Raw genomic sequence first — 11,108 nt, forward strand, 5'->3', positions numbered from 1 at the left:
AAAAAACCTAAAAAAATAAACACTTAAAAGAAAAAAAAGAGTAGCTGGTAGGTCTGTACCAACCTCTTGCTTCTGAGTTGGCAGTGTGATTCATTAGGGCACCAGAGCTCCCTCTAGGAAGGCCAGATACAAACTATACATACAGCATGAACCCACATATATTAACTGCAAAAGCAGGCAAAACTAGTCTATGGAGGCAAGAGTGACATAAGGGTTCCCTTCTGGGGCAGAATATCTGAGGTTCTGATTTCATTTTTTTTTATTCCAATGTTTATTTCACAAGTGGGCTCACACAGCAAAACTCACAGAGCTGTGCACTTAAAGCTATTGCATTTGTCTATATACATCAAAATGTTTTAGATATTTCTTTGTTTTTTAAAAAAAGAATAAAGTAGCAGTGAAAGGTGGAAAATTTTGAAATCATGTAACTTATATGCTTGGATATGGGTAAAACAAGAAATCACAGGAAAATACAAAATATTAAGTAAATGACTACTGGTACGGAATGGGTAAGATTAAGGTTAGGATAATGCTAGAGAGACATTTTCTTTTATGCAGCCTGTGCTTACTGGTTCAATTCTATAGCTATGTACGTAGTACCTTTTTTTTTAGTATATACTAGCTTTTAAAATTTTTAATTATTCTTTCTTAAGAAAAATGTAATGCACTGAAATTCAGCGCAATCAAGATAATGCAACAGCACCTAAAACAAAGTTGTACACTTCAAACAAAAACCTAATAGATTAAGAGGAACTGTCAAATGGTTTTACAGAATAGCTATACCATTTTATGTCTCACCAGCGCCATATGCAAGTTAAAATTCATTGCCATTTTTGTCAACATTTAACCTTATTTGTCTTAATTTAAACCACCTTAGTGGGGAGTTCCAGCAGCTTAGTCCATCCTCACCAGCTCTGTTGGCTCAAAAGCTGCGTGCTTTCAGTGGTTTGAATCCCCCAGTGGCTCTGACAAAGAAAGATGGGCAGTCTCCTCTACTTACTGTTTACAGCTTCAGAAACTCAGTGGACGGTCAACCAAGAGTAGGAACCAATTTGAAAGCAGAGAGTTTTTAATGGGAAATACCAAGGTTCTAATGGAAATGGAATTGCTCTAAAGAACTGGGAGGGGAAGAGTTGGTTCATGGTTACCTGACCACTGGGACTCTTTGTTGAAAAAATTCAGGGGCAGGAATTATAAATATGTAAAAAGTTTAACAGCACTTCTTAATTTTGCCAATGCTTAACCTGTTGCCCAAAGAAATGAGTAAGAGGAGCTCTCTTTTTTGTTCCACTTTCCTCATGATACATATAAAATCACTTTTATTCCTCATAACAAATTTTAAGAGATTCCACTCCAAGAGCTTAAGAACACTGTGACACTGATGTGCCAGATGTGATAATGGTTTCCCACAGTGGACAGTGTGTGGTGGAGCTCCCCGATTAAAACAAGCTTGGAAGCAGGAGTGGTGTCCAGTTCTGAAACAGCTTGCCTCCAGAAACTCTAGGAACTTGAAGACATGATGAAAATTATACACGTGCTCATGTCTTTTGTTCATAGACTCGCTATGAGTCGTCTACAACTCAACGGCACATAACAACAACTGTGGAGTAGAATCTCCACTTAAGAATTTTCTACAGCAATATACTTTAACATTCAAACAACAAGCAAACAAACCAACCTTAAAATATGTTTTTTTTTAAAACTATGGAATGATTATATTACTCTTAATTCTGGGTACTACATTCAAACAAATTAAGAATAGGCCTTCACCCATGGAAATGAAACTTTAAAAATACTAAAGTGATTAAATAGTTTTTAAAAAATTATGAAATCAGACAATGTTCTAAGATAAGAGACCATAAATTAACAATGGGTCAAGGACCAGAAACTATTCCCCTACTTCCTGTTTCTACAGATTTATTTCTTTGGACCAGTTTACCTGAGGGAGAAAGATGGGCAGTCTTGTCCTAGAAATATTTACAGCCTCCAAATTGCAATGCCAATGGTCAGAATCAACTTAACAGCTGAGAATCTGTTTTCTTTTTAAAAACAGAATAGTGATTAAGAACTGATAAATAAGTATTACACTAGCAAATCTTTTCTGATGCTTTAGTTCATAGCAGAAACTTAATAATGTCACTAGTAAGAATAATTTTTCAAGGGACATATGAATGGGTATTCTTGTCACTACAGAAGTCCAGAGTGAAGGCTGCACAGCGGAGTGGACTTGGGTGGAGGGAATGCATAACAAAGAGTTTTTCTTTTTCTTTTCAAGGAGAAGAGTTAATGGGGGGGAGAGGGTGTGCAACAATGAATGACTGGAAACCCTAAGTCTCTGTAAACTTTCATTAAATTAAAAAAAAAAAAAGGAATAATTTTTCAAACTACATGCACTAAAACAGAAGCTAAACTTGACCCAATCACTAGAGATCTTTCTAGAAGTATACAAACAATGCTAAACTTGACCCAATCACCAGAGAACTTTTCAGAAGTATATGAACAATGTTTTAATAATATGAAAGGCCCATTTGCTCAACATACATGAGGATCTTTAAGCATCATTTGCTTCAAGAAACTTCAATCCTTCCAACTCTAACTTGTATATGTATGACACAAATTACAAAAATCAAAATATACATTTGAATTTAGATAGGCAGGAATGTATATAAGCCAAAAAAAGAGTAATTCTATAGAAAAACAGTAACTGTATACATACAGATGTTGTTATGCACTGTTGAGTAGAACCAACACATAGGTGACTCTCCACTGGGTTTTCAGAGGTATTATATCGCAGAAGAGGATACTACCCCACTTTTTCCTGCGGAACAGCTGGTGGATTTGAACCATGCACCTTTGTATTGGCAGTGCAACTTCTTATCACTAGGCCACCAGAGTTCCAGATACATATACATATCATATGTTCCAAATACACATAATTTATATTACTGTTAGTAACTCTCTAAGCATAATTTTTCAAACACACCCAATTAAACATCTAGAATGTTACACTTTCATTGAAAAGACACTATGTTCACATTACATTGTTGTTGTTGTTAAGTACTGTCAAGCTGTAGACAACTCATAGCTACAAGCTGTAGACAACTCATAGCGAATGACCCTATGAACAAAAGACGTGCACATTTGTATAACTTTCATCCTTTCTCCAGGTTCACAGAGTTTCCGGAGGCAGGCGATTTATGGAAGTGGCTGCCACTCCTGCTTCCAAGCTTGTTTTAATCGGGGAGCTCCACCAAACACTGTCCACTGTGGGTAACCCTTATCGGATTTGACACTAGTCAAATCGCATTGACACTAGTGTCACAGCGTTTAGCTTCACAGCCAACCAGTCAACTTCCAGAGTGGAGGGAGACTCCAAAGGTCCCAGGCCCAGGCCAGCCCAGACCACAAGGTATATAAGAAAGAGGTTAGTTTTCCAAATCATACTTAGCATTTTACCTGTTAGGTCAATTTTTCTTTATTGTACTGTTCTTCTAAATCCCTAGCCATACCCAAGATCAAAGACTATAAGGACAGTAACACTTCTGACCACAAACAGGTAGGAAACACATTGTTAAAACCGGAAAGACATGAAATATGCAAAACGAAGGCATCTCTAAAACCTGTTTTGAAATGCACATACTTGTCCCAGCCGAGTGTTCCCAGCTCTTCAACGAGGCGTGAGTAGAATTGTGGAGGAGGTGGCCTGTGCATCTCTTGCTTATTCTTTAAAGCAACTTCCTGTTTAAAACAAACACAACCTGAGTCAGTTACAGAGTGCTAGAAAACAAACTGTTAATACGGGATTACGCGCCCCAAGTCTTTTCATGTTCTCTGTGCCCAACTCAACCACAAGGAGGAAGGAAGGGTCCACAAGTTTTACACAAAACCTAGCTGGCTCATGCTCCTTTTCATGAAGAAGTTAAAGGAACGGCACTAAAGGTCACACAAAATGTCATTTATTATACTGTGAAAAGAACTTAACAATTTTCATATTCTTCTAGACTAGCATGCCCACTGGTGATGAGCAAAGTGAATAAACGTGCTTAAAATAATTCTTTCTGAAGCCTCTCTTCTCTCCTAATTACCCTCATGAGTAAGATGCTTTGATAGAAAGAAATGTTCTGATACAAATGGACTGAAACTACACCGCCTATAATATGGTTTATAGTTACACTTTAATATGTAGTCTAACTTACAGCTATGTTACACTGTCATCAACTATATTCTTATCCACTAACAGTCTGTGTTTCCATAATCAATATATACCTCATCATTTCTTTCCCTTGTTATGTCCTGTTGAGATGGAAGTGACTCAGCTGACCCTCCAGCTGTGTTTTCAGAGCATGTAAAAAGTATAGGAGATGGCCATCCTTCGAAGAGCCACCTGTGGGTGAGAACTGTCTACCTTTGGAACGCAGTGCAACTCCTTACCAACCAGGCTACCAGAGCTCCCTTTCACTCCCTTAGGTTCGGTATTTTATTGCAAACACATAGTGACCTCATGTGACAAAGAACTATCCCAAAGGGCTTTCCAGATTATAGTCTATGAGAGCAGACATTCAGGGCTTTCGCTGGCAAAGGCTCAGGTAGGTTTGCTGTTGTTGCTATGTGCCATCGAGTTGCCTGTGATTCATAACGACCCTATGCCAAACAGCTCTGAACTCTATCCTGTCCTGAGTCAATCTTGCTGACTCTGACACACTTACCTCATTACCCTAAATACTGCATCAATTTATCTCATCTGGAGTCTTCCTCTCCTATGCTGTCCCTCCTCCCTTCCAAACATGATGTCCCTTTCCAAGGACTAGTCTCTTACGTGACACAAAGCTTTAAACTCCTTGCTTCCAAGGAGCAACTTGTTTTTACCCTTTTCAGGGCAAACCTGTCTATTCTCGACTTTATTGTTGCTGTTAAAGTGCTGTCCAGTCAAGCATGACTCACAGCGACTCGATGAACAAAAGATCTGAAGCTTGTTCTTTGACTACTGTGGTTTCGCTAAGTTCACTGAGTTTCCAGAGGCATGTTTGTTTAGGAAGTGGATGCCACTCCTGTTTCCAAGCCTTTCTTGATCTGGGAGCTCCACCAAACACTGTCCACCATGGGTAACCATTACGGCATTTGACACACAAGAGGCACAGCATTCAGCATCACAGCAACCATGAGTTACCTCAGTACAGCAAACTGACAGACCAAGACTGTACTACTTAGAAAAATGTTCATTCCAAAGACAATTAAAACCAGGCCTGAGGGCCTAATCACTTTTAAATCCACCTGGCTCTAAACAAGAAGATTCCAGCCCACAGCTCATTGTTAGTCAAATCATCAAATCCAATCAGCTCACACACAGTTGTGAAAAATAAATAGAAACAACCAAACAGTCCACACTCAGCCCTCAACCAAACAAGAAGAACCTACCCTGACATTATTAGTAGGACATTATTCTATTAACCAACCTTTTGGCTAGTAGCTGAAGACTTAATTGTTGTGCCAGTGGGGCCCCTTATTCCTCCATTACCACCACAGGCCACCTCCCCACTGCCACTGAATCAATCCTGATTCACAGCTACCTGCCACTGGACTGAGGCAAATCTATACAAGAGGAGACTGACCATCTTCCATGGAGCAGCCAGTGGATTCAAACCACCAACCTTTTAATTACCATGTTAATTCATTATGCACTACACCACCAGGTAAACCCATCTAAAACCCCTTAAAGTTAGAAATCTTATTTTAATTAGAAGAATATAAACTATTTTTTTAATCTAACACTAAAACCCAATAAAGAATTCATGAAACACTAATCAACATGGATGTGTTTAGAGGACATTATGCTCAGTTACATGAATCTCTCACAAAAGGGTTAAGGGAAGGGAGCTCTGGTGGCCTAGAGGCAAGAAGCTGCACTGTAGTCCCAAAGGCACATTGTTCAAATCCACCAGATGTTCTGCTGGAGAAGGAGGGACAATTGTCTCCTGTGCCAGTTGGATCCAATTTGATGGTACACAACACAACAACAAGAACAAAGGGTTAAAGGAAAGGTTTAAATACAGAATAATTCTTGAATGATCTGTAAAGGCAAAATGTATTTTTTTTTTAAAAGTATCAGAAACATATGTAGAATTGCTGGGACTGAAAATTAACAATTATTCTTGAAGTATTGACCAGATACTTCTCTTATTTAGAAAATAAAAGTAGATGTACCCATAAAATACTCATCTGCTCACAATCTGGGATATCAAACATTAGTCTAAGTAAAGGGATAAACTTAAAAGATAAATGAGCCCAATGAACAGCAAAATCAGATGAGAACAAGTCTATAAAAAATATTTTTAGCAAATATAACTCTAAAAAGATTTCATCTTTTAAAATTCCTCTAAACATAAGGTTAATTTATTAAAAGTTCTTGATTTTGTTTTGGGGTTTAAAAAAGGATAGAATGCGATCAAATTAGATTAACACTAGAAAGTTTTTACAAAAGAGGGTTTCAAAATAAAGCTTATTAACTATTAATTTAGTTCTCAACTTTCCTAGGACAAAAACTGAAAAGCAGGCATCTAAACCTCAAAACATCTATACAGGTATCTAAACCTCAAAACATCTATACAAGTTTAATAAAATGGTAGCTCCTAGAAGGCAAAAGGAATATACTGTATTTTTCATGAATATCTGGTATTATCCAAAAGCTAGCCTGACGGAGTTATAAATAAATTTGCACTATCAAGTTCATCCTTTAGTAACAGCTTATGAGACACGTGAAATAATACAGTTCCTATAGCTCTGCTGGCCTAGTGGGAAGAAGCTGTGCTGCAATCCTGAAGGCTGGTGGTTCGAGGCCACCAGCTGCTCCGCAGAAGGGTGGGCAATCTCCTCCCATGCAATTAACTGCCTCTGAAAACCTGCTGGAGGGTCAGCTATGGGTCAGTTCCGACTTGACGGTACACAACAGCACAACATATATGCACATAGAAAAATCACACAATATTTTTAAAATTTCTACCTTTACTCAGATAATCGATGCTAGTCACAAGCACTGAAGATTCAAAAAAGAATCTGGATAATAGTAAAAATGCTGGTTTGATCCTAGGTTAATGTCACATATGAACTCTGCCTTCCACATGGGGTTAGCCAAGCGACTGTCAGTCTACAATGCTAAGAAGCAGGAAAGACAGGGAAGCATCCCATTCATTATGGAGTATAAAAGAAGGTAATAGTGCAGAGCAGAGAAAACACAGATTTTACCAATAAGTTTTAAATTCCAACTTTAAGATTTCCTAATTTTCAGGCTAATATACCCTGCTATCAAAGGTAGGTAACAATGGCCTTCACAATTTCTTTCTATGCATCAGAGAACTGGATAATGACTAAGGATGACAGAAGAATCCATGCCTTTGAGCTGTGGTGTTGGAGAAGAGTTTTTAATAGACCATGGACTCCCAAGAGAACAAACAGGTTTGTCTCGGAGAAGGTAAAACCAAGTTTCTCTGTAGAGGCAGAGATTCTGAAGCTCTATCTCACATACTTTGGACATGTGGCCAGGAGGGACCAGTCCTTGGAGAAGGACATCATGCTTAGCACGGATGAGGGGCAGTGCAGGAGAAGATGAGATGGATTGACACGTAACTAGGGTAATGGGTAGAGTAGGGTTCAGAGCTATCGTATATAGGTTCACTATGAGTTGCAGGTGATTCAATGGCACATATCAACAACCACCACAATATCATTGGTAGGCTAGTGAAGGTTCACTTCTATCTTTCCTAAACCCACTGTGAGTCAAAGTTGACTTGATGGCACCTAACACTCAAGACCCTTGGTACCAGCTGTCTGGAGATCAGGAGATGTGGCGCTTTGGCAAAGTCTGCAGTCAGGTATCTCTCCAAACTACTGAGGAGCAACGATGTCAGTTTGAAGACCGAGGTGCATTCAGGCCTTGGTCTTTTTAATCACTTGCTACACATCAGAGCGCTAGACAATGAATGAGGACGACAGAAGAATTGATGACTTTGAGTTGCGGTGTTGGAGAAGAGTGCTGAAGATCCCACTGACTGTTGCCCAAAGTACAAACAGATATGTCATGGAGAAGTTGCAGCCAGACTGCTCCCTGGAGGCAAAGATGACAAAGCTTAGTCTCACAAACACTGGGCATGTTGTTAAGAGAGGTTGTTCCTTGGAAAAGGGCTTCATGCTCAGAAAGGCCAATATAAAGAGGGTCTCATCGTCAAAGAGATGGACCGACTCAGTGACTGATTTCTGCAATGGACTATATGTTAAAAGTGATATAGGACAAGGTTCAGATCCATTGTTCATAGGACGCTATGAATCATACTCGACTCAATGGCACCTAACAGCAATGTGACCGGTAAAATCTCTGGGAGTTTAGAGAAATTTCCAGAATAAATTCAGTAACTATTGATTCTATTTGGGTATCATTACCAAGAATTTCACTGGTTATATAACAAACCTATTATGAAAAAATAAACTAAATTCATTAACTAATGATTCTATTTGGGAATCACTGCCAAGAATTTCACTGGTGATATAACAAACCTATAATGAAAAAATAAACTAATACTTGCCCCATCTTTTTAAGTCAATATGCTAACTGGGCAGTTAAAAAATTACCAGTTCTCCTCAGACAGGTTTTCAGATTTACTCTGAAAGGTAGCAACAAACGTATTAAATAGAATACTAGGCACCAAAGATCAACTCAATATTTTACTTTAGTTATAAACTGAAAAGTATTTCTTCAAAATTAAATGACATGTACAGCTCTGACTTTCAGAACAAAGAGCTTAATGGAACATGATATATATTTTTATTCTAGTTCTCTTACAAAAATAACTTAATAATTACAATTAAAAGGATAAAATACAATTTCCAAGGTTTTTCAATGTTACAGGCATGTGAATAAAAGTATGTTTTTCACACACACACACACACACACACACACACACACACACAAAATGCTTCACTTGTTCACCTAAGTTTCTTAAAAGGGATAATAATCTTCTTAAAGATGATTACAATCTTTGATCAAATTTAGAATTTTTATATATGGATTGAGGCTCCATGTCAAGAAGACAAAGATTCTCACCACTGGACCAACTGGCAGCATCAGGATGGATGGTGAAGAGATTGAGATTGTTCACAGCTTTAGTCTGCTTGGCTCCACAGTCAACACTCTTGGCACCAGCAGCCAAGAAATTAAAAGACGTATTGCCATGGGAAAGTCTGCTGTTAGGGACCTCTCTAAAGTACTCAAGAGCAACGGTGTGTCTCTGGAGACAAAGGTGCATCTGGTACAGGCCATGGTCTTTGCAATCAATTGTTATGCATCAGAGAGCTGGACAATGACTAGGGAGGATAGAAGGAGAATTGATGCTTTTGAGCTTTGGTGTTGGAGAAGAGTGCTCAGAGTGTCATGGACTGCTAGGAAAACAAACAGATTCACCCTGGAGAGGGTTAAACCAGACTGCTCCTTGGAAGCAAGGATTCTGAGGCTTCATCTGACACACTTTGGTCATGTTGTAAGGAGGGACCGGTCCTTGGAGAGGGACATCATGCTTGGGAGGGTGGAGGGCAGGCGCAGGAGAGGAAGGCCCTCAGGGAAATGGATTGATTCAGTGACTGGGATAATCAGGATGAGTGTGTCGGAGACAATGAGATCGGCACAGGACAGAGCAGAGTTTAGAGCTGTTGTACATAGGGTCGCTATGAGTCGCAAGCAACTTGACGGCACATACAACAGTGTTTACAAATTCCTACTTTAAAATCAACATCTTAATGTTTAATTTTTAAACTCTTTGACAAATACTATATCAAAGTGCTCATTGAAGAGGACTATATAAAGAACTGAGAACAAAATCAAGTAAGCAAGTTCTCAACATATGGTAACGGCTGCTAAGAACAAAAAGGTCTCAAATGGAACCATCAAGTAATATCAAGGGATTACAGTGGCTGCCAGCAATATTGATATTGCTGTTCTGATACAAACACAAATAAACACATATGTATTAAAAGCAAATAAGTAACTCTATTAACAACATAAATCATGATTTTCAGAGTAAAGGGGGGGAAGAGTCAAGCATAAAAACAAAAGTCGTAAAAACTCTACAGTGTTGAATTATAACGGGAAATATCACTACGAACTCAAGATTGTTTTCTTCCTTATAAATACGTCCCCCCCCCCCAAGCTTTACCCAATGAAAAAGCCCAAGAGCCATAGGAATAAGCACTCAAGCTCCTAGACCGTGGGGGCTGTACATTATCTCTCACAGACAAGCCATGGCTGTGTGGAGAAATGTACTATTCTCTGGTGGCCTAGTGGTAAGAAGCTGCACTGCAATCCCAAAGGCACACGGTTCAAGACCACCAGCTTCTTCCAAAGGAGGATGGGCAATCTCCTCCTGTGCAATTGACTGCCTCTGAAAGCATGCTGGAGGATCAGCCTTGGGTCGGTTCTGATTCAGCGGCACGTTAACAACAACTAGAACCACACAATTCTGGAACAGGGTGAATAGTAAAATCAGGTCAGTCAGTAGCAGACAGCAAAGATATTCAGGTTGAATTAAAAGAATTCAGAAGTCTGGGAGCTCTGGTGGCCTAGTGGCAAGAAGCTGCACTGCAATCCCGAAGGCATGCAGTTCAAATCCATCAGATGCTCTGCTGGAGAAGGAGAGGCAATCTTCTCCTGTGCCTGTCAGATCCGACCCAACAGTATACAACAACAACAACAACAACTAAGAATTCAGAAATCAAGGTGAAGGAGCTTACAGTGGCCAAAAATGGGAGCAATTTCTGCATCAAAAAACTAATGACAATGGACAAAAATGAAGAATGTAAAATGCCTAAGTTCATAAAGATAGCAAACAAAAAGGCATTAGCTCACTTTGATAGTTGCTCGGTACCAATTTATTCTTAGCAACAGATTTTTTTTTTCCAAAGGGAAAAAGAAACAAGTATTTCTCCTCTCCCCAGGATGCACTGACCTCAAGTTAATCAAATAACTGATGAGAGAAAGTGCTTCATAGAATAATTTTTAGCTAATGAATGCAGAAACGATGATAGAATTGTCACCAAACTGTAACTTCTTTTTTTTTTTAATTTAGGTT

General features: G+C 38.9%; 1 protein-coding gene across 1 annotated transcript in view; it reads right to left on the reverse strand.

Annotated features, from left to right (window-relative positions):
- Positions 1–11,108, reverse strand: part of LOC102857987 (E3 ubiquitin-protein ligase FANCL-like) — a 91,555-nt gene that overhangs the window by 53,777 nt on the left and 26,670 nt on the right. Inside the window, exon 6 of the mRNA XM_006881025.1 lies at positions 3,641–3,738. Within this exon, the coding sequence (XP_006881087.1) occupies positions 3,641–3,738 (98 nt within the window). The remainder of the gene's footprint in view (positions 1–3,640; positions 3,739–11,108) is intronic.

The sequence above is a fragment of the Elephantulus edwardii genome, unplaced genomic scaffold (assembly GCF_000299155.1).
Source record: "Elephantulus edwardii isolate Elephantulus edwardi_28Jun2011 unplaced genomic scaffold, EleEdw1.0 scaffold00011, whole genome shotgun sequence".
Lineage (NCBI taxonomy): Eukaryota > Metazoa > Chordata > Mammalia > Macroscelidea > Macroscelididae > Elephantulus > Elephantulus edwardii.